Here is a 22,716-nt window from a genome sequence, read left to right on the forward strand (position 1 = left end):
TTCATGAATATTGTTAACCTTCAAAGACCAAAATTGGCGGCAAAATTATAATGACGAATTCTGGTATTTTTTTTGACAGTTCTTGGCAATGAAGTGTGGCCGTTGCGTAAAATGCCGCCATCATACAAAACGTAGCGAGAATAAGAAAGAAAAAAAGAGGCAAAAAGAGTCGGTTCTCTTCTCAATTCCACACTTGTCCAATTTCATTGCGTTTGCGATTCTTTTCTATAACAAAAAAAAATTAAATTAAAATTAAACAAAATCAACGCATTCTAACTTAATATATTAACAACTGTGATCGTCAACATCCGAAATAATAATATAAAAGTAAAGCACGAAAAGAATTGCCAAGTTAGTTATATATGTATGTAAAAAAAAAAATTGCAACAAAGAAGTAAAAAAGAAAAAAGCAGACTAGAGCCACAGCTTTGAGTCTATGCATGTGTGTGTGTGCGTGTGCATTAACAAATTCGCATTACATTTTCTCCGCCAAATGACAAAATTTGTTATTATTTCAGTATTTTCATCAGCAGCAAAATCATCCCCACCCCGCAACTCACCAACAAACAAAACTTCCGTGCTTTAGCCTCTCAACACCAACAACCACTGCAACAAAAATATAAAAAAAGGGGGAAAAAAAAACTAAGCTAAAAATCTGTGAACAAAGTGCTCTTCAGCAGCAGTGCATATTTCTACAAAAAACAAAAGGACACAGACACCTCGATATAAACAATACATTTGTGTGTTAAACAAAAACTTCTACAAAAAGTTTACAAAGGTGAGCAGATTTTCAAATTTAGCCGGTGTTGTTTCCTAACTCACCTCCCCCACCCTAACAAAAAAAAAATCCATGCGGCAAAAAAAATGAGGGCAACGCCAACAACAATTTCGATTTATTATAATTTAGCGGCAAATTTTTATGTGCATAACCTTAAAAAAGAAAAAAACAAAACTAAATCGATATTGTTCTTGTAATTGTTTAACATTTTGCTTGCCATACGTATTTTTTTTTTTATCGTTTTCTTTGTTCTGCCTACACACGCGGTTCGCATAGCCGTCAAAAAGCACACTAATACCAATTTGAGTAAGTTTGAGATTGTGTGCGTTTGGCGGCGGCGGCTTTTTGGTAAGCTCTAAAATAAATTCGTGGTAATTTCTGGAGACCCAAGATTGTTGATACTTAAGTTCAATAAAGCACCGATACAAACATAGAAATACTTACATATGTATGCATACGAACACTTAAATAGAAAATATCCTCAAAAGGCGGCGCGGCACAACCTTGACGTACAAACATAACCTAAAAAACATAGTACTTTACATGACTCTTACCGCCACCACCACCACCACTACCACCCTCTGTCGTCGCATACCCTCTTCTTGTTCATCTTTCTCCATTTGTACACTCACACTATGTATGAGGTCATTTACTCTTCCAGAGAAGTAAATAACGAGTAGGGCCAAAAAAGTCCTTTGTTCTTTAGATTGTACGAGACGTTGCACGTGGAAACACACATGAAAATATCCTGCCAAGAAACGCATTAAAAAAAGAGAAGAGAAACAACAACAAAAACAACAGTTAGATCCAATCACAGCTGCAATCTGTCTGTCTCTTCTTTGCATAAAATTTCCCCTTTTAGGTAAATTTCGGTGTAACTTTGTAGATGGCTTCGTGTGTGTGTATGTTTGTGTGTGCTCGTTGGAAGTGGGTCAAACTGCACCGCGTTGTTTTTCTTCTTACTTCTCTTTTATTTATTTGCACTGCGGCAGAACAGAGAGTTCCTTATGGCGTAGGGCCCCAATATATATAAATACATATGTACATACATATGGCACATGCCACAAAATAAACAATAACAATTGAATAAAAATAAATCTGCTGATCTTTAGATAGTTGAGACCCTTTTTCGGTTGATTTAAATCGGGAATACAATTACGGAAACGAATCATTACGAATGGATTGTATTTGTTTTAAGAATATAAATTCGTCTAATTTATGGATACTTAGCTAGAACTAAGCGATTGGCGATTAGAACAGGGGGACTCCCCCGAAAAGGAGTTGACATCATTATCTCTTTCAGTTTTTATCAGTAAATACAAAAGATTATAAAGAAAGATCTTTTAATATGTATATTAATTCTAAGTCAATAAAGTAAGGGGAATTATCTTAGCAACATTGGCATTTGATTTCGTTGATATATTTGACGAAATCAACAACTTAACACTCTACTGGCCTTTTATTCCTTATTATATTGTCAAGTTAAAATTTTCTTTTATTTCTTTTCATATATTTTTAGCTGTGTTTTGGATCCAGCAGCATTTCAGAAGCAGAAACTGCGCAAGTGCCTCCGCTACCGCCCACTCAGTGTTGTGTAGTAGTCCGTAACTAAATTTGTTGCTACACGTCTCCAGCAATGGTCATGGATGCGACCCAATCGCAGCAGCCATCACCGCAATCGGTGGGACGCGAATTTGTGCGTCAATATTACACGTTGCTAAACAAGGCGCCCAATCATTTGCATCGGTTCTACAATAACAACTCATCGTTCATTCATGGTGAATCGACACTGGTGGTGGGTCAGCGTGATATTCATAATCGTATCCAGCAGCTTAATTTCAATGATTGTCATGCCAAGATCAGTCAGGTAGATGCCCAGGCAACATTGGGCCAGGGCGTTGTAGTCCAGGTGACAGGGGAGTTATCCAATGATGGCCAGCCGATGCGTCGATTTACTCAGACTTTCGTATTGGCCGCACAGTCGCCGAAAAAGTACTATGTGCATAATGACATCTTCCGTTATCAGGATCTATACATTGAAGATGAACAAGATGGCGAATCGCGCTCTGAGAATGATGAGGAGCATGATATTCAGGTGCAGGTAGGCAGCAATGTCGATCAGGGTGTTCAGGTAGTTGGTGATATGAGTCAACCGCCACCACAACAACAACAGCTTCCAGCTCAGGCTCAGGTAGTGGTGCCGGCCCAGCAGGTGGCACCAACAGCTGCTGGAAGTGGGCCGCAGCCAATATTCTATCCTATGCCGCAGTCAGGTGCTCCAGCTGGCCGGGGACCCGTTCCTGTTTTACCAGCTGCTCCTCAGGCTGCCGCTGTGCCATTGCCGGCCCAGTTTGCCAATCAACAACCCATCCAAAACGGCGTAGTTTCGCATGAGGAACTGCAGCAGCAGCAGCAAGGTCCCCCTCAGGCCTTGGTGCAACCTAGTGCCTCCCCTCTGATACAACAACAACAACAGGCTCCAAGTGGGGCTCCAGTATTGCCAACTAATGTCGGAATTGTGCCAGTCCAGTCTACTAGCTTCCAGCAATCTCCTCTGGTAGCTCCTCAGCTCATTCAGCCGCAACAGCACCAGCCACAGCAGTTGCCGCCGCAGCAGCAGCAACAGGCAATTCTACCGCCACAGCAGCAATTGATCGAGCCCGAGGAACCGGTGAGTGCTCCCATCAATGTCCAGAGCACCAATGAGGTTCACACCAACACTAGTCGCCAACCGCAAAAGCCTTCCACACCCGTCGACGACTTCAAGACCATTCACGAACAGCAACAGCAGGAAAAATACGAGGCAGCCAAGCAGCAACAGAATGAGCCCAAGACCTATGCAAATCTCTTTAAGTCAACGTCATCGTCGCCCAGTGGTTTTGTTAATGCAGCACTGCAGCAGCAACAACAACTGCACCAGCAACAGCAGCAATCAATTAACAATTCCTACAACAACTCTTCCTCGTCGACGACAAACAGTGCTGGCGGCAATGGCAGTGGCCAGGTTAGCTACTCAACTACGGCCTCGTCATATAACAACTCCACTGGCAATAATAATGGTAATTCACGTCTGGATAATGGCGGTCCATTGCCACAGCGCAACAATTCAATTAGAAATAACAAGGGTGGTAAGTTATATTTAATATTAAGATTCTCTTCATCTCTGCGTTTTTCCGATTTCAAGTTGCTGATTACGTTAATTTGTAATTCAGTTCTGTTTCCTATTTTCGAAACGTTTTAGCCCTTTCGGGACCGAATTCGAATAGGAAAACCTAAAAAAAATATAAACCCAAATCAATTTTGAAGCCAAACTCTGGACCCAAAAAGGTTTTGGAATTAGAAATAGAAACAGAATTATATCTAAGATGATAAATCAAATAAAATTCAAAATTAGCAAAGCAATTTATTTGGAAACGAGATCGGACGATGATGTATATCGAAATCGAAAAGAAAAAAAGCAGCTAATACTCAGGGAATATGTTTAGAAGTATATATATGTATATATTTTGTAATCTTTTTGCCTATCCTTTCCGAATTAATTCGTTTCCAAATAATTAGTGGATCTTAATATTCTTATTGAGTCCAAAACGACAATTTTTGTGCAAATGATTGAATTAATTCTTTAGTACTTTAGTATCATTAAATACCTTGTTTGTTTTCGTTTCATTGCAGATTTTGAGCAGCGTCGCCCGAGCAATGCGCAACAGTTTGGCGATAATCAACAACTTTTCCTTGGCAATATCCCCCATCATGCTAGCGAAGATGAGCTACGCGAAATTTTCTCACGGTTCGGCAATGTTATTGAGCTGCGCATCCTGTCCAAGTCGGGCAATAAGGTGCCACCAGGCATACGCAGTCCCCTGAACTATGGCTTTATTACCTATGATGATTCTGAAGCAGTGCAAAAGTGCCTGGCCAATTGCGTAAGTAAAAGCTGATTCCAGTTGAAGATGAAAACTAAGACTATGATTTATTTTGTGCAGCCCCTGTACTTCCCCGAAAATTCTCCAGATGGACAAAAACTGAATGTGGAGGAGAAAAAGCCACGCATGCGCAACGATATGGCCCCACGACAACCAATTGGCGGTGGTAATAATCTTAACAACAATATGGGACGTATTGGTGGTGGCAATAATGGGCCACAGTCACGTCCAATGGGTAATGGCGGCGGCGGCGGTGGTATGATGCGTAATACAGGAGGCAGCGGTGGCAATATGCGGGCTGGTGGCGGCGGAGGAAATGGAGCTCCACGTCTTGGCGGCGGCGGCGGTGGTGGAAGTTTTGGCCAACGCAACGATAATCGCGGCAGTGGTAATCAATCCAATGGACCTCTACGGGGCTCCGGCAACGGACAGAGCGGCGGAGGTGGCAACTATGGACGTCGCTAAAAACCACATAGTCCAAACAAAACAAAAAAAACATCAAACAAAGCAACATTAAAAAGCAGCCAGCAGCAGTAGCCAATCGCAACACCAGCAGGCCTGACATCGGTAATTGGCCGCAGCAGCAAGAAATAAATAATAGCAACAGCAGCCCAACGTTTAAAAACATCGACATCTTCCACACAATGCAATCACACACACATACACAAAATTTGAAACACCCACTTAACATGGCGGTTGGAACACACACAAACTGTTCTGTTTGATTAAAATGTTCCTGAGAGCACAACAACAACGATGACAAACCACATTGAGTTTGTGGCTCACCTTGCTGCAAATTCAAACAAAAAAAACAAAAACAAAACAAATTAGAATCAAGAAACTATATTGCTTTCGGGTCAATATTTTAGTTAAATTAAGTTAAGCCCGCTTTTTTCCAGACAGTTCGTGCCAAATGAAAGCAAAATTCTGTTCAAATTTTTGTTGTAAATCACACACACACACACACACACATAAATGTAAAACACTGCACAGAATAGTGCAACAAGCAGCAGTCCTTTTCCTCCTCCATAATCTATCGCCGCTCCCCTACACACACACACACACACACACTTTCACACACAAACACTCGTATATATATGCTCCTTTATATTTCTATATGTACACTTGTGTATTATGTTTAAGTCTCAAAAACATGTATCCCACCATCTACACACACACACACAAACACACACACGCCCCCAACTCATTCACACACCCACACATACATACTTAGCATAAATGTAAACCATAGTTTCTCGTTTGGCAAATTAATTTTTTCAAAATATTTAAGTTTAACTTAAGTTAAAAAAAAAAACAAAAAAACTGAAAAACTACAAAAAAAGTGGTATATAAATTCAAGCAAACAAAATGCAACTCTTTCGTTTTTAATTTAATAACAAAATACAAGAAACAAACAAACAAAATCTACTTAAGCGCTATTAAAAAAAAACTAGTAAAAAAGAGAAAGTGGAAAAAACCTAAATAAAAAAATGAAAAATATTTGTAAAATGCAATAAAAAAGAGCAAAAGAAAGACTTGAAAACTTAATCTAAAAAAAAAAACAAAAAAAAAAGAAATATGAGAAAAATGTAAAGATGCAATTAAAACAAAATGGACATAAATTCTATCTCTGCCTAACAATTTATTTATTTAATATAGCCCAAGAAATAACAAAACAAAAAAAGATAAACAATTTAAAAAGCAAAATTTTGCCACATTTGCAAATATGAAATCAATATAGAAATTTTATTTATACGCTTTCCTTTGCTTAAGAGTGAAATCATTCAATATTCTTTTAAACCTCAATTAAATAGCTAGTCTCTACCCGAATCAATGAATCAATTGTTAAACATTATGATCAAGGCAAATGTGGCACTTAGAGAAAGGGCAGTGCCCCCAAAACCACGCCCACTACCTGCCGCCTCTCTTACACCAACTCCTGACATCGTTTTGAGTTCGTAAAATAAAACTAAGTCAAGCAACTTAAACGAATTGGTGTTTCCAACGTAGTTGTGAACTAAAACTTAGTACATAATGTATTTTTTTTAAATCAAATAAAAAAAGGAAAGAAATTAAAATGAAACACAAGCTACTAACATTTTTCTCAAGGTAAAACACGTAACAAGAAATATATATATAAATATATAAAAAAAAACTCATTTAATTTAATGTTAACTCTTAGAAATATAAAAAAAATGGAAACAAAATCTACATATACATTGATAAATATATATATATATATATATATATATGTGGATTTATATAACTGCAGCAACAACAAAAAAAACTTAAAAAAAAAACCAAAAAAGAAAACATTTAAAAGCAGAACATTCAAAATCAAGTCAAAAATGTTATATGTGAAATTGAAATGTGCTAAAATTCAATTCGTAATGGATATTTTTTCTGTTTTAATTTTAGTAATATGTAATTTGTCTTTGACTAGAATAGATTTTTCAATGAAACATTTTTATTAAAGGTCCGAGATGAGAATATCTTAATTACGAATTGGATTTTAACACATATCGGCAATATATACCCTAAATCTACATATACTTACTTTCTCTATGATTTAAGTTTATTCACTTTGTTTTGTTGAATTGATCGTTCAATTCGTTTGGCAAACATATCATTTGCTTGAAAATAGCTAAAAGTTTAAACAATTTGTTCTCTCAATATTTGTTTTCTATTATCAATTTTCTGTTTTTATTGTGTTTTGTTCTAAGCAACTTTTTGGCACTGTGGACAGAGTGCTGAGTAATATTTAGTACATTTTTTATAAAAGAAAAAAAAAACAAAAACAAAAAACCAAACCAAACGAAAATGTTAGTGTTCAAAACTTGGCTCGAAAAGCAGTGCTGAAATGTGCTTGACTTTACAAAAGTTATAAAATAATTAATATAAAAACAAGAAATATATACAAATGTCAACTAAAAGAATACATCAGAAGAACAGTAATTTCATTTTTCATATTAAACAAATTGAAAAATAAAAAACCGATTTATATGCTCACATCTATGTAAAAGAAAAATATGAAACTGCAGTTTGTATAAATTTAAAATTAAAAAGAAAAAAAAAAACAAACACATACACAGTAAATTAACAGCGACACTTAATTCTAATTTAATTTATATGTATACAACTTTAAAATTAAACAATTATAATAAAACAAAACAAAAAATATGAAAAAAAAAATTGAAAAACAAACCGAAATACACAAGTTGAGCGCGAATACCAGTAAAAATTTTCTTAAGTTTTTTCTTCTTTCGTTCTCTTTTCTATATAGTTTTTGTTATCCAAAAGTGAGTATTTAATTGAACTGATTTGGTTTTCAAATACTTAAACTTACACATCCAACAAAACAAAAAGCCACAAACAATCATTTTTGTAATCACCGAAAATCAATTTTATTTGAATCTCATTCCATTAGCATTTGAACTGAAATCAATGCGCACAAATGGCAAAAAAAAAAAAAGGAACAAAAAGAAATATATTTACAATTATTATGTTTTTTTCTACTGTATAAAAATGCCTGTGGTGGAGACAAACTCTTAAAATATCTTCTCAATCATTCTATTCAATTTAAATTGAAGTACATAATTCAGTGGTGCGTTTTATAGCGTTTCAGATATAAAACATAAACACAGACATTTAAATGCAAAAAAGCTAAGAACAAAAAAAATCCAATTTCAATTTGCAATATTTCGAATGGAAAAACAAATACATAGTATAAATAAAGAAAAAGTTTACGATTTTAAGTCTAAAAACAAAAAAGAAGAAAACAACAACATTTGTGTTTATAATTGTAACTGTAACTGGTGATAATTTTGGGAGATTCTTTTTAGCACAAGGAAAAGTTAAAACATCTTAAAAAATCACTTGGTCTAGACTCTGAAGAAAAGTCGCAAATCGTAATTTAATAATTGATATTTTTTCAAGTTAACTGAATGATGGAGAACCAATCTGCAAGATAATAAAATACTAATTATTATTATTTACTTATCCAATATTTTCAGAAACAGTTAGGAAATTCTTATTATAGACTGGTGAGTCCCATTATATGTATAAGGCAGAATTAAAATAGTAAGCAAAATGAAAGTATTCAGAATTATTATACTTACCCAGTAATCATTGTACTAGTAAATTTGCAATAAAATGATTAAAATAAAAAGAAAATATAATAATGACACCAAACTAGAGTGTAAAGAGCGAAAGAAGCAGAGCATGCAACGCTCTCTCACCGAACAATACTCTCCCTCTCTCATTTTTCGCACTCTCCAGCAGTGGCTAGCGTGTGAGAGTGAGCAAGTGTGTGGGAGTTGGGTGGAGAAAAATTAATCGCTCGCTGATCGTTTCTCTCTCATTTAATGGCGCTCTCCATCAGTAAGTTACATATGAGTGTGTGCTCATGCGTGGGAGTGAGAGAGTTCCTCCGATGGAGGCGCGGGTCGTTTGAAAGAGAAGGCATTTTTTCCCGCGCTTTTAACTCACTTGCTAAAACTTTAAAACCTTTGAAAAATTAATATATCAAATTACTTAATTATCCATACATACATATGTATGTATATGTAATTATTTAATGAATAATGTTATATAAGTTAAATATTTGAATTGAAAACCTGAAGTATCTTGCGTATTATTTCTATTTGTCTAGTTAGATTTTATCTGCTCTTTAAGCTAAGAGCTTTTGTGTTAAATGCAGATCTTGGGAGTTTGAAAATAAAATTCAACTTAAAATATGAGTGGATAGGTAGATTTATTTTGAGGACTTCGGTGTGTTGGTTTGGCCAAAAAAAAAAACAAAAAAAAATTGTGTAAGATGTGTGAAGTGTAATTTAAGTAATTCTGTGTCAATGGGTGTCAGATGATTATTCCAATTAGTAATTCTGTTTCTGTGTGCTGGGATCCGTCATTATGGTATTATTTGATATGATTATGAGGGGCTAGAAGCCTTTAAAGTTGTCAGTCGGCCATTTCTTGGTAACAGCCGGCAGAGCCGAAGCAGCTGCATCACCGCCAGCGCCCACATCCAGCGGTTTGGTAGCCAGCATGTGCTTGGCATTGAGTTGGCCACCAGGAGCAGCAGCAAGGGCTGTGGGCATCTTAACCGATTTGTAGTCATTTTTAGGACGATCCATGGCCAATGGGTTGTTGGGCTTGATATTGGCTTTTGGTGGCCATTCGTAGGCATTGACGCCCATCCATTCCGGTGGTATATAGTGCGTCTTATTATAGTTGGCAGACGAACCCCAAGCTAATTCCTGTTCATAGCCGAAATTATAGCCAAGCTGCTGCTGCGGCTGCTGTTGAAGTTGAAGTGGCGGCTGCTGGCGTGGTGGGCCATAGTAGCCCGGAGTTGTGGGCACACCTGGAGTGACATAGGAAGCCCAACCATTGATAAAAGCCGATGGCGGCAAGGTGGTCTGCGCCAAAAACGGATTATAGCCATGGCCAATTGTAAAATTATCCATCACTGCCGGCTGCGGTGGAATGTAACCAGCACGAGCTGCTCCACCCACAGGGAAACGTAAACGTTTGCCAGTGTCATACTTTTGCGATGATTTCTTTACCTCAACCAGGGAATAATTAATTGAATGTTTGCTCTGAACTGTTAAAGCAACGAGAAAATTATAGGATACCATCCAATTGAGAACAATCTATGACCTACCCAAAGCCCGATCAGCACTGGCCAAATCTTTAAATTCTAGGAAACCAAATCCACGCTTGCGTCCAGTCTCTTTGTCCAGCAAAAGCTTAACACTGGTTACAATGCCAAACTGTGAGAAATACTCACGTATCGACTCCTCGGAGTGACAGTCACGTAGACCGCCCAAAAAGATTTTCGCAGATCTAATATTCGATTGTCCTGCGCTAGATCTAGTGAACTCCATACGAGGCAATGCTCTCTTGGTTTCCACATCTCTGCATAACAAAAACCACAAAAAAATTCATGCACATACAATAGATTGGAGATGAGATTAGCCTTACTTATTGTCAATGGTATGTGGACGAGCACGCTGAACATTCTCCACAGATTCCGGACTCAGATATGTGACAAAAGCAAAGCCACGCGAATGATTGGACACTGGATCTCTCATAACGACTGCATCGACCATTTCACCGAATTGACGAAAGTATTGACGCAGTGTCTCCACTGTAGTCTGTGTGGACAGGCCACCAATGAAGATTTTACGCAAATGCTCATCACTTTCGAAAGCACTGGCGATTCCAATACCAACATTGTTTTCATTTCCATTTGGATTATTATTATTACCACTGGTATTATAACCATTCACATTCGTTGGCTTGGGAGCCATAATATTTTTTGCTGAGTCAGTGTGAAGAATCTTCATGGTTTTGCAAATAATTTTCAATTGAAAGTAATAAATTATTTAAATTATCTATATATAAATGTAGACCATACCTTTGGAAAGAATGATGGAACACTTGCTGGGAAATTATGATCCATTTTAAGCATTTATTAAGAAGCAATGCGAACTGTTTCAACGATAGCACACAAATGAATTGAAGTTTGGCAAATGACTCAGTACAATAATGAAAATTCAATTAGTTTTCAACTGTCATTTTAGGATTGTATCTAAAAATCATCACTGTAATACAATTTTTATCGATTATGGCAGGACTTTCTGTCAGAAATCTGTCAAAAATATATTATTCATGTGCTCCAGTGATCACAACCCATAAAAAATAGCCAATTTTTTGTAATTATTTAGCTAAAAAATCATATTTATTGCAAAAGTTTTCAAGTTTAAATATGCATATACATAATTATTTTTTTGGACAATCAAGTCTGCCATGAGTTATCAAAATTGAAAATAAAATTGTAGCCAAAATCAATGGCAAACTTGTAAGCCCTTTTAGTAGTAGTTATACATACATAGGTAACCCTGGCACTCACCTTTTTGACATCTCAACAATCCAAATTGCCCGTCACACACGGTTAGTTCTTGTGGATGAGAAGCAGCATCTTTTCCAGCCAGTCTTGCAAAGAAATACGTAGTGCAATTAATACCCAATTGTAACCATGCGGATCTCTAGAGCTGCCGCAACTGACTGAGATTGCTCTCGCTGCACTGCACTCTACAAATCATAGTGATTCTTCTAAAACTATATAGGAAACGCCTTCACTTTCACTACCTTTTGCGTTTTGTAGGTGGTATTGGGGGGACTTTAGAGATTTTGATTGTCTGGTGGTAACATTTTGTTAGATTTATTTTGTTCATCACCTTCTCACAGCAAGGAATGAACAACTCTAATTACAATTTTATGTATATAGCAGCTACTTCTTACGCTCTAACAGAATTTGAAAGCATTCATTTGCCTGTTTTTATGGGTGCTTAGCGAATTCATTTTACTCTCTTATGTATGTGTAAGCCTTTGTTAGAGCTCGTTAGGAATTTTTGACTTCGGAAAGCAGCAAACGCTCATATTGGTATATATATATTCCGGACAATGGGAATGTAAAGCAGAATGTGATCTTTAATATTAAAATCTAACCCACATTCTTTTGGTTAGTCAGAGGAAAATAATCGAAAATGAAGTGTCTACATCGAATCTTCCAAAAAGTTAGAGAACTAAATCCATTTCATACAAGAAATTGTGCGAAATAAATCATTCCCAAAGCATTCCAAACGAGCTGCACACCAAGGCCTTACAATTTTAAATAATATAATAAAAAGATTTCTTAATTTTACACAAACAAAAAAATAGTTAAGTATATAAAATATTTTTTCTATTGTTACTTTTCTTAAATACGTTTACTGCAATTATGTTTCATGTTTTGCTTCGGGCTTCTTTCTTTTCTTTTTTGGAGCTATGAGAATTATTTTATTTATGAAAGGAAAATGCAACTGGCTGGTGGACCGATGGGACCACCAAAAATAGCTACATTTGTAAAATTTAGGTACTCTACCTTTGCTTCCCCATTTTACCCACGTTATCTCCGAACACACACGCACACACACACACCACAGAGAGAGAGTGTGTGTGTGGGTGTTGACAGGCATATCGTTAATTTGATTAATCATTTCTCTCAATTATCAAATGCGAATTTTGCAAAAAATGTGAATTTTGGTTGGTTGTTTTTGTTTTGTTTTGTAAAATAAAATTAAAATTTTAGTATATATTTTGTTGTTGTTATCATATTTAAAACTATGTGTGGGGTTCAAGGTTACTTAACATCCTAAACATGAATTGATCTTCATTGATTTTTGTTTTTGTTGTTGTGGTTTTTTTTTACAAGAGACAGGACAACAGTTGGTTTGTTTGCAATTTAGTATATAGGTTTTGCATATATATATATATATATATATCGAGGAGGTTGCTTCTTGATTTAACTGCGGATATTTTCTTGATTTGCTTTTTGTATTATTGTATCTCCTGACTGACTGACACTCATCTTGCCTGCCTTTTGCCTGTATTTGTCCCTCTATTTTGCCTGTCTGTCTGACTGTGCCTCTCTCTCACTGTCTGATCTCATTGCGCCTAGACTCTGCCTCAGATTGTCTAGCTTGAACTCTCTGAATCTGTCTGTATGAGTTTTACCTATTTGCGAAAAAGGAAAAAATGTTATACATTAGCGCTTTAAAGGCTCTGTGCGCCGTCCACAAGTGGATGCGTTCCGAACTCTTATGATGAACAATAAACACATTCACCAAAAGGCATCTCTAGGGATCCTTTATAGCTCAGTGGCTATTTATAATTACCTTGTCCTAGTAACGCCTGTTGCCACCACCGCCACCCATGTTGCCACCGCCTTGGCCGCCACCACCACCACCGCCAGAGTTATAGTTGATGCCAGAAAAGCTTTGGCCACCGTTGTTGCCACCTCCTTGGTTACCGCCTGCAATTAGAGATACAAGTTTACAGATTAGCAAGATAAAGTTGGTCTCTGTTAATGGCTATGTAATGTACCCTTGTTGAATCCACCGCCGCCACCACCACCCTGGCTGTAGGGAGCAGGTCGGCTGTTGCCAAAGTTGTTGCTTCGCTGCGGTCCACCGCCATAGCTTTGCTGGTAATCATTACCAAATCCGCCGCCACCGCCGCCTCCACCACTGTTGTTACCCCAGTTGCCATTGCTGTTACCGCCGCCACCGTAGCCTCCTCCACCGCCGCCATTGTTCCAGCCATTATTGCCCTGATTGTTCCAGGGACCGCTCTGCTGATTCCAACCACCGGAACCGCCTCCGCCTTGATTGCCGCCAAAGTTGCCATTGTTGCCGAAGCCACCGCCGCTTCCGCCGCCACCGCCACCCCAGTTGCCGCCGCCATTCTGACGATTGTTACCCCAACCGCCACCCTGGCCAATACGATCTCCGCCACGACCGCCCCTTCCGCCGGGACCACCGCGTCCACCAGGTGGTCCACCGCCGCCTGGGCCACCACCACCCTGGCGATCCATATCCTGTTTGGCTATGGCCTTCTTCACATCGAGAGTCTTGTTCTTGATGGTGTGACTTTTTTGCAGAATGATTTTATCAACGGGATCATAGTCATCAAACTCAATGAAGGCAAAGCCGCGCTTCTTTCCCGTCTCCTTGTCCGACACGATGTTTACGCCGACAATCTGACCAAAGTCCTTGAAGTATTCGCGTAGGCACTCCTCGTCATGATCGTCGCGAAGGCCGCCAACAAACAGTTTCTTAACCGTTGCTCCCGCATTCGGAGCATCGATCTCCTGCCGCGGAACAGCCCGTTTTGGTTCCACAGTGCGTCCATCGATCTTATGGGGTCGAGCATTCTGCGCATTGTCAATCATATACGATTGAGAATAGGTGATGAAACCGAAACCGCGGGAACGTTTGGTTTTCGGGTCCTTCATGACCACCACATCGACAATGTTGCCCCATTTCTCAAAATGCGCCTTCAGACCCTCGTCAGTGGTGCGGTAGTCCAAGCCACCAATAAACAGTTTACGCAGCTGCTCTGGCTCAGAGATCTGCTGCAGGTAGATAATGATAAACGAAACAAAACAGAATAACAACAAAACATTAATTCTCAGGTACAGTCACAAGTGAAATCAATAAAATACAAAAAAAAAAAAGCCGCCATTTTTTTTTTCTCTGCTTGTTGTATGTATGTATGCGTGAGTAAGTACATGTTTTTTCTCTCTTTTCTTCCTCCATCCCTTATACCGGCTTCGGCTTGTTTGCCTTTATTTGTCGAACAAGAAATTCGAAAAATGCCCAAGTCGCTGACCCAATATATATAATATATGTACATTTATACTTGGAAGCCTCATTAATGCACAACAATTTAAACAAAAGTTCAACCCCCTCTCTATATTCATATGGATGAAAAATTTGCAATATGTCAGTCATGTCGGCATCGGCACTTTTTGACGTGTATGTATGTATGTGAAAAATTAAGAGAGCGAAAAAATAAATTAGTTCTTTAACTTACCTCATCGTTGTCATCGTAGTTTCCATTGGAATCGTTGATATCCGCCATTTTATAGGTTTTTTACTATTCACAATTAATTTACCCGTAAAGCAAATTAAAAAATCCTTCGTTTCTCAAACTTTAACTTCTCTTCACGCCAACGTCACAGACGTGTACACCACGAGAAAATTTGACAAAGTGTGACCAGAAGTTGCACTGTGAAAAATGTCAAATTTATCACTATGCAGTTTGATAGATATATATGTCAAAATACTGCGTAGAAATTGTAAGGCTGTCTATGCTATTTAGATTGCAGATTGAAGTTTATATTCTACTTTATAAAAATCGGAGTCTAACCTATTTTATGTTACATTTTTATTTCGATAGATATTTATTTCGATAGATATTTAAATCATTGATCAAATAATTTTTATTTGTGAACACGGTCGCTGCTTGCAAATACGTGACGATAGTTTATTTGGCCCATCTCTAGAAAAATACTTTCTAGTATTTTTCAATGAAGCCAACAGCCAGGCGCCGAAATTGCTGTCACTATCACTTCCGTTTTCGGTGAGGTTGAGTTCGCATTTATTCGTGTGGCTAGCTTGTGTGTTCTGTGAGAAGAAAAAAAAAAGAAAAGAAAACGCAGGAGAATAGTATTCAAAAAGCTAGTGAACTAGAAATCCACAATCAATAATCTTTAGTAAACGGTATGTGTTGTGAGCAGACAATCGCGATTCAATGAAAAATTTTCAAAAGAAGAACGTAAATTTATTGATTAGTTTGCAATGAAAATTATCTCTCTCTTTCTACACCCGGTATACACGTATACATATACACAACGTCTTTGACGCCATCTTGGCAATTATGCATGCATGTGTTTTTCTTTTTGACCGATGACGACGACGTACTTCGAGCAATAAATTACTTTAAAAAAAAACTAAACAATATATATTTTCTTTTTTTTTATAGCAAATTTTGCTAAAGAAAATATATAGATAATATGGTTGGATCCAGGGTATATGTTGGCGGTCTGCCGTATGGTGTGCGTGAGCGCGACTTGGAGCGTTTTTTCAAAGGCTACGGCCGCACTCGCGATATACTCATCAAGAATGGCTATGGCTTTGTGGTAAGAAAGTATAAAAAAAAAAAATTGAATAAATCAATACTAAGATAGGTCTAATTTAATTTGCAGGAATTTGAAGACTATCGTGATGCAGATGATGCCGTCTACGAATTAAATGGAAAAGAACTTCTCGGAGAGCGGTAAGCAGAATTCTGCGCAGGAGAAGGGGAAAAAACTAAATTCACATATTCTTTTATCTACCACAAACAGGGTGGTTGTGGAACCAGCTAGGGGAACAGCTCGTGGCAGTAATCGTGACCGATACGATGATCGCTATGGAAATCGCCGAGGAGGAGGCGGGCGATACAATGATAAGTAAGTATATATAGATATATATATGTATAGCTGCAGTCGGGACAGCGCAGCATTTGGTTGTTGTCTTTAATTCTTATCTAAAGGCAACTAAACATAAAACATTAAGTTTAATTTCAAGTTACATTTTTGACTAAAATCACACACAAACATATTTAAACATTATTCATTCCACTTTGATTGAGATAATATTGAGGGTATTCCTCCCTAACCCTCCTCCCTTTCTAACTTAATCTTAAAAAACAACGAATATCTTAAAACTTAATTTCCTTCAGTGTGGAATGATTAATAATTGTAGACACTGTCATGCTGTTTTATTATAATATATATATATATATATATGTTTATCTGTTTCTACATGTTTTCAATTCTTCCTATCCCTAAACGCTATTTATTGCCACTTCCTGCAAATGTTTCAAATTATATTTACTCACATTTTTCTGCACGTAAACAAAATTATTTATATTAATTGCGCTATCAAACAGCAGCACCTCATTTCCTCTATTTACTTACCATACATACATATATATAAATATAGTTAGATAGATCTCTGTTTACTCTGGAGGAGGAGCAGCATCATCATCATAGCAGCAGCAGCAGTACAGTGTCAATACTAATTTGTATAATTATTCAATTATTCTCACCAGAAACAAAAATTCCAGATCATCCTCTCGCTATGGGCCACCTTTGCGTACCGAATATCGTTTGATTGTTGAGAATTTGTCCAGTCGTGTTAGCTGGCAGGTGAGTTAATTCCATATTCTTTTCTTTTTTATACGTATGTATCATCTAGATTATTTTATTATTCCCTCATAAATTGGAAGAAAAGCAAAAAAAAACAAACATTTTTTATATAGTATGAAAAAGGTAGCTAAATTAGTAACTAACTATAATAAGCTAACAACAACTATAATTTGACTAATCAAATAAAGTTCAAGCAATGCTAATTACTAATTAATCCCAAAAGTATTTCAAAATTATGAAATTATTTTGTTTTGGTTTTGTTTCTTATCCATTTACTTTCCACCTACCATTACCTTTTAACTTTTTTTGTTTTTTATTCTTTTCTTGAACTTTATTTTTGAACATTTGAGATATATATCTATATATAAAAAAATGTATCTTCAGTTATAATGCATTATGTGTATATATAGTTATATATCTATATGATTAGTTCTAAGCTGTAAAGTTGATTTTTTAGATTTAAGGAAACAAAAACATAGATTTTAATATCCAAAAAAGAAAAACTGTGGTACTGATTGGCGTTATCCCAACAATTACTTTTCTCTTGGGTAACTCAATTACTGCCAACGTTCTGGCCTGGTGGTTCTGCGCGGCTTATGTAGCTTGAGAGTGACAAACATCAGCAGGCAGCAGTGGTTTGTGTGTGATTAAGTGACACAGCACACAACATTTGGTCTAACCTCTAACCGAGAGATACTCGAGATACACCGCAATGCGATGAGCGAGAGGCCATTAATCAGAGATTATATAGAGTATATATCATCCATCCATCCATCCCTTCCAAAAAGTGCGCGGAAGACACCAAAACGCAGACACAAGGCGGCATAAAGAGCTAATATACTTCTTATATGAGATTTATCTCCATTTGGTACCCGATGTTACTCTACACACACACTTTAATGCCAAGGTCGAAACCAAAAATAATCGAAACAAAAGCACACTGAAAGAATAAGCAGATGTGTCATCATCGCCGCCTTCTCCTACATCGCTGCTTCACATCTATTCTCCCCAGAAAAAAAGGCAGAAAACCAAAAATTAAGAGACCTCTAGAAAACACAATGATGATGATGATGATGTTAATGATGGGGAGCCAACCTACGCAATGGCCAGGTGGTTGGTGACTGGCGTAGGTTTGCTCTTCTTGACTTCGTGTTAGGTATTTAAATGCTTAAAAAACATTCTGAATTTTTTTTTAATTTTACAACATTTTCACTATATAAAGAATTGTCAAATTCCTTATAGCCACACATTGGTGTCAGAGTTTGAGGGCAAATCAATCGAGAATACTAAATACGGTTAGACAGGAAGACAGAAAACGGTTTGGTTGATGATGATGATGATGATCAGATGATAATCATAGTCGAGAGTCTTGGCCAGTTATAAGATGAGATGTGATGAGCATGATGTAGCCACTTGGCCTATTGTACACCCTTACTTCTCCTCGTCGTGCTTCTGATCTGGTCTGGCTATGGAATACTAGAGCGCCAGCATACACACACACACACACACATACTCCGGTCGTCGCCCGTGTCCAGCAGCAACTACGCGTCCATGCCTCAGAGGCGGAACGACAAAAAAAAACCTCCCCAACACCCCACCCACCACCCACCTCGACCACCAAAGTCTTTCTTATTTTTCCAGTTATCTTTTATGCGAGGGGCCGTCGTGACGCCCAGTTGACTGGCCTGGGCTTGTCTGGTTGCACTCGTCACGGTTCGCCTTGTGCCCACAATTCCCCTAGGCCTGCCGCCTGCCTGCCTGTCTGGCTGCCTGTGCCCCGGCAATCTCTTACTGGTTTTTGGCTCTGGCTCCGGCTTCTATTGGCGGCTAAATTTCTTGACTTGCTTGCGATGTCTGAACTGACTGATCGTATTTCGGGTGTTATGGGTGCGGCGCTTCATCCAAAAATTATATATATATATATAAAATAACCAAATTTAATTACTAAAAAAGATAACACAACAAAAACAAAACCAAAAAATATACACAGACCACAGTACAAACATAAAAGAAAAGAAAACAAACCATAAGAATACCGATTAACTGGCTACAGGCCCAGCATCCGGGCCCGGGTCCGTCCTATGTGTGCATTATCGTTCTGGTTCTGGTTCTGCTCTGGCTCTCCTGCTGCTGCTGCTGGCCTGGCCATGTCCTCGTCCTCGTCGTTCTCCAATATTGATGTTTGAAGCTCTCTCGACTGAATGCTCGCTCGCGTGCTATCTGCTCTCCTCTTTCTGCTCGATGAGATGAGATGAGGTGTGAGGGAGGTCTGGTCTAGATGGTGGTCGTCTCCCATTGGTCCACAGATTACTCTACCACTACCACTACTACTACTACTACTACCACTACTAGGCAAACAATCTAAACTATCGGTTTAAAAGCGATGAGTGTGTGTCCGTCCTCTCTGAAAGCGCATTTTAAGTAAGAACTCAATTACAACTATTTTGATTTTCCTCTTATCAAATTATCCTTTTTTTTAATGTAATTTACGATATAATCTATCTATCTATGAATTAAGTTTTTGTGCGTGGTGCAGCGAAAAGCATTTGAATATTTCATCCAAACTCTGATTGTGACAGAGAAGAGAGAAGTGTGAGTGTGTGAAGAAAAAAAAGAGCTTTGGCCGGTCGTTTCCTTTTCAATCCCATCCCCCGATCATGAACTTGAGGTCGTTCGTCACCACATTAGGCAGGAGACAGAGTGAGGCAATGAGGGCAGCTTTGGTTGTTAGGAGACTCGACAGAAGGATGAGGAGAAGGCACAGCTTGGAAATATTCAATCCGCTTTATCTGCTGCACACGCAATTATTTCATTTTACCAAATATGTGGACCAAACACATTTAATCCGAGAGTCTAACTAACAAGCCAATTTGTCTATTTTTTCCGTATTTGTGCGCCATCTGCAGGATCTTAAAGATTATATGCGTCAGGCTGGCGAGGTTACCTATGCTGATGCCCACAAGCAACGCCGCAATGAAGGGTAAGTCTTGAAATATATATATACACAGATTTCTTTGACATAATAACTTATCCATTCATTCATTTTAATTTTAGTGTGGTGGAATTCGCTTCATTGTCGGACATGAAGACGGCTATTGAGAAGTTAGATGACACCGAGCTTAATGGACGCCGTATTCATTTGGTTGAAGATCGCCGTGGAGGACGCAGTGGTGGCGGTGGTGGTGGCGGCGGCGGCGGCGGTGGTGGCGGTGGCCGTGGACGATCTCGTTCATCCAGCTCTCGTTCACGCTCTCGCTCCCGCAGGCGTTCTCGTTCGCGTCGCTCCTCGCACTCGCGTTCCAAGTCCCGCAGCCGCTCCAAATCTCGCGGTGGACGCTCCAAGTCCAAGTCACCAGTCAAATCTCGTTCACGCTCGCGTTCTCGCTCAAAGTAAGTGAAAATTGCAATTGTCTCCCAATTCTCTTATTAATTCCATTTGGTTTTTTCCTGCAGCAAATCACGCGATGTATCCAAATCGAAGTCAAAGTCCCATTCACGCACTCGTTCCCGTTCACCAAAGCGCGAACGTGACTCACGCTCCCGCTCACGCTCCAACTCGAAGCGTGAGTCGCGTTCTCGTTCACGTTCCAAGTCAAATCGCCGTGACTCTCGTTCGCGGTAAGTGTTTATCCCAAAGACTATAAGAGATTGTTGATCTTTTGATCGTTTTTCTTTATATTCTTAAAAAAAATGTTTCTTTTCGAGCTTTCTTTGATTTTCTTACGGATGCACACAACGCACACAGTCCACCAATTACTTTGGTTAACCACGCCATTGAGCTCAATATAAAAAACTAATCCCCCTCGTATTTTCCACTTCTTGCAGCGATCGTTCCGCCTCTGTTGACAACAAGTCGCGTTCCCGTTCTCGCTCACGTTCGGCTTCACCCAAAAATGGAAATGCTTCACCGGATCGCAACAACGAGAGTATGGACGATTAGATTATATAGTTAGCTGTCCCCATTAATTTTAAACAAAAAACAAAAACAAAAAAAAAAAAAACACATTTGGATTTAGATATCTACTTACTACAAAACTTTATTCTACAAAATCAGACACCTTATTTTATTATCGAGAGAATCACCAAAACAAAAAATGAGAAATCCTCCACTACCAAAACACAACGTCAACATTTTTTTTAATATTTAAAAATTATGTTTTAAGAATTCACTCGACAATGTACACGTAGACCAACAATACCCCGATTGGGTGAATAATGCTATATAGTAACAACATGTATATATTATCGAGTCTTTTCTTCATAATATATAGGTTCCCAAAAGGATAAATAATTAAATCAAAAAAGCCATGAAATTGTAATTTTGAAACATTTGTAAACCACCTAGAAAAGCACTACATACATACATGTTGTCTATACAAATAATAAACAAACAAAAAACAAAATAACAATGTCAATAAATAACAGATGAATTTCAATTCCAAGATGTATAATTTTTATTTTTGTGGAATCAGTGAAATTTTTTAAGCTTGAGTAATTTGATTTTTTTCCTAATGCTGAACTGCTAATATCCAAAATTTTGGTTTGGATTTAATCACCTGAAATTTATTTGCGAATTCAATGTTTTTTCTTATGCATTTAATAATAGCTAGAATTATCCATTATTTATTATATAATTATACGGATAATTGAGTAATTTTATATCTTAATTTATCAAAAGCTTTTAAACTTTTAGCAAGTGCGTTGAAAGCGCGGGAAAAACTTCCCATCCTGCACTATCGGAGCAACTCTCTCACTCACACGCACTCATAGGCTAGTTCTCTGGGAGAGCGCCATTAAATGAGAGAGAAAAGATCAGCGAGAGTATAATTTGCTTCAACTGAGGGGGCACGCATCAGTTGCTGGGGCGGGGTTACCCTATGGATTATTTTAATTATTTTGTTACAGAGCTAATGGGTAGGTATAAAAACTCTACATATATTTTGCTTACGCTTTTAGTTCTTTAATATTTGCTTATGGGATTCACCAGTTCTAAAAATATTGTAAATGATAATTTTATTAACTTGCAGATTGATCCTTCATTTGGTTGTTGTGTTGTAGTGTTATTGGTTTTAATAACTTTTATTTGCTTATTTTCTTAAGCTGTTTCTCATACACTTCCCCGTTGGCAACCAACATTTCCTAATGGACATCCATTAAACAATGGAAATAGCGTAAGGAGAGAGAAAAGTCTTATTTTTATTTTAGTTTGTATTTCTTTCATTTCCGTTTGCTGATCTATCGGATTGTCCTTTATGAGCGAATTTTTAGTAAAGGGAAACAACAATAGATCACATTTACATACGATGAATAAAGGTTTATGCAAAATTTACAATAAACAAATAAATTTAGTCGTGTGACCTCTTAGGGAGATTCCTTGGGTGGTATCGCTTCAGTCTTCTTTTCCTTGGTCTGTCAGTGAGACGTCTGGCTAG

At 37.8% G+C, this 22,716-nt stretch overlaps 4 protein-coding genes across 9 annotated transcripts; 2 read left to right on the forward strand and 2 right to left on the reverse strand.

Moving 5' to 3' along the window:
• Positions 1 to 155: 155 nt before the first annotated feature.
• LOC6650141 (ras GTPase-activating protein-binding protein 2) lies at positions 156 to 6,002 on the forward strand. Of its 3 annotated transcripts, none has more exons than XM_002073060.4 (5): positions 156 to 364; positions 519 to 778; positions 2,298 to 3,906; positions 4,451 to 4,701; positions 4,762 to 6,002. In XM_002073060.4, exons 3-5 carry the CDS (start codon positions 2,415 to 2,417, stop codon positions 5,164 to 5,166), a joined length of 2,148 nt encoding a protein of 715 aa, XP_002073096.1. In that variant the 5' UTR covers positions 156 to 364; positions 519 to 778; positions 2,298 to 2,414; the 3' UTR covers positions 5,167 to 6,002. The 3 variants fall into 3 exon arrangements, with proteins under 3 accessions (XP_002073096.1, XP_046866352.1, XP_046866355.1); XM_047010396.1 differs by having other exon boundaries at positions 156 to 351; XM_047010399.1 differs by having other exon boundaries at positions 156 to 327.
• Positions 6,003 to 9,435: 3,433 nt separating this feature from the next.
• On the reverse strand, positions 9,436 to 11,261 carry LOC6650142 (ribonucleoprotein RB97D). Its single transcript, XM_002073061.3, has 4 exons — positions 11,123 to 11,261; positions 10,687 to 11,045; positions 10,367 to 10,620; positions 9,436 to 10,306 (listed from the first exon to the last, which is right to left on the reverse strand). The coding sequence occupies exons 1-4, from the start codon at positions 11,174 to 11,176 to the stop codon at positions 9,642 to 9,644; spliced, it is 1,332 nt and encodes a 443-aa protein (XP_002073097.2). The 5' UTR covers positions 11,177 to 11,261; the 3' UTR covers positions 9,436 to 9,641.
• Positions 11,262 to 11,682: 421 nt separating this feature from the next.
• On the reverse strand, positions 11,683 to 15,311 carry LOC6651080 (heterogeneous nuclear ribonucleoprotein 87F). Of its 2 annotated transcripts, XM_047010402.1 has the most exons (4): positions 15,124 to 15,311; positions 13,633 to 14,659; positions 13,425 to 13,561; positions 11,683 to 11,700 (listed from the first exon to the last, which is right to left on the reverse strand). In XM_047010402.1, exons 1-3 carry the CDS (start codon positions 15,169 to 15,171, stop codon positions 13,431 to 13,433), a joined length of 1,206 nt encoding a protein of 401 aa, XP_046866358.1. In that variant the 5' UTR covers positions 15,172 to 15,311; the 3' UTR covers positions 11,683 to 11,700; positions 13,425 to 13,430. The 2 variants fall into 2 exon arrangements, with proteins under 2 accessions (XP_046866358.1, XP_015032314.1); XM_015176828.3 differs by lacking the exon at positions 11,683 to 11,700 and having other exon boundaries at positions 13,633 to 14,662.
• Positions 15,312 to 15,647: 336 nt separating this feature from the next.
• On the forward strand, positions 15,648 to 21,720 carry LOC6651081 (serine-arginine protein 55). Of its 3 annotated transcripts, none has more exons than XM_002073063.4 (9): positions 15,648 to 15,812; positions 16,075 to 16,231; positions 16,298 to 16,368; positions 16,439 to 16,543; positions 17,188 to 17,284; positions 20,191 to 20,264; positions 20,339 to 20,674; positions 20,738 to 20,902; positions 21,110 to 21,720. In XM_002073063.4, exons 2-9 carry the CDS (start codon positions 16,106 to 16,108, stop codon positions 21,222 to 21,224), a joined length of 1,089 nt encoding a protein of 362 aa, XP_002073099.1. In that variant the 5' UTR covers positions 15,648 to 15,812; positions 16,075 to 16,105; the 3' UTR covers positions 21,225 to 21,720. The 3 variants fall into 3 exon arrangements, with proteins under 3 accessions (XP_002073099.1, XP_015032419.1, XP_015032420.1); XM_015176933.3 differs by having other exon boundaries at positions 17,203 to 17,284; XM_015176934.3 differs by lacking the exons at positions 15,648 to 15,812; positions 16,075 to 16,231; positions 16,298 to 16,368; positions 16,439 to 16,543; positions 17,188 to 17,284 and adding an exon at positions 19,308 to 19,705.
• Positions 21,721 to 22,716: the final 996 nt, after the last annotated feature.

The sequence above is a fragment of the Drosophila willistoni genome, chromosome 3R (genome assembly GCF_018902025.1).
Source record: "Drosophila willistoni isolate 14030-0811.24 chromosome 3R, UCI_dwil_1.1, whole genome shotgun sequence".
NCBI lineage: Eukaryota > Metazoa > Arthropoda > Insecta > Diptera > Drosophilidae > Drosophila > Drosophila willistoni.

Excerpts from the sequence above, each read along its gene's own strand:
- LOC6651080 (XM_015176828.3), bottom strand. The coding sequence starts at position 15,171 with ATGGCGGATATCAACGATTCCAATGGAAACTACGATGACAACGATGAG. Across the intron at positions 14,663-15,123 it reads ACTACGATGACAACGATGAG|CAGATCTCTGAGCCAGAGCA; the intron begins GTAAGTTAAAGA and ends ATCTACCTGCAG. Across the intron at positions 13,562-13,632 it reads CGGCGGTGGATTCAACAAGG|GCGGTAACCAAGGAGGTGGC; the intron begins GTACATTACATA and ends CTCTAATTGCAG.
- LOC6650141 (XM_002073060.4), top strand. The coding sequence starts at position 2,415 with ATGGTCATGGATGCGACCCAATCGCAGCAGCCATCACCGCAATCGGTG. Across the intron at positions 3,907-4,450 it reads AATTAGAAATAACAAGGGTG|ATTTTGAGCAGCGTCGCCCG; the intron begins GTAAGTTATATT and ends GTTTCATTGCAG. Across the intron at positions 4,702-4,761 it reads AAAAGTGCCTGGCCAATTGC|CCCCTGTACTTCCCCGAAAA; the intron begins GTAAGTAAAAGC and ends TATTTTGTGCAG.
- LOC6650142 (XM_002073061.3), bottom strand. The coding sequence starts at position 11,176 with ATGCTTAAAATGGATCATAATTTCCCAGCAAGTGTTCCATCATTCTTT. Across the intron at positions 11,046-11,122 it reads TTCCATCATTCTTTCCAAAG|ATTCTTCACACTGACTCAGC; the intron begins GTATGGTCTACA and ends AAAACCATGAAG. Across the intron at positions 10,307-10,366 it reads CAGTGCTGATCGGGCTTTGG|TTCAGAGCAAACATTCAATT; the intron begins GTAGGTCATAGA and ends TTGCTTTAACAG.
- LOC6651081 (XM_002073063.4), top strand. The coding sequence starts at position 16,106 with ATGGTTGGATCCAGGGTATATGTTGGCGGTCTGCCGTATGGTGTGCGT. Across the intron at positions 16,232-16,297 it reads AGAATGGCTATGGCTTTGTG|GAATTTGAAGACTATCGTGA; the intron begins GTAAGAAAGTAT and ends TTTAATTTGCAG. Across the intron at positions 16,369-16,438 it reads AAAGAACTTCTCGGAGAGCG|GGTGGTTGTGGAACCAGCTA; the intron begins GTAAGCAGAATT and ends TACCACAAACAG.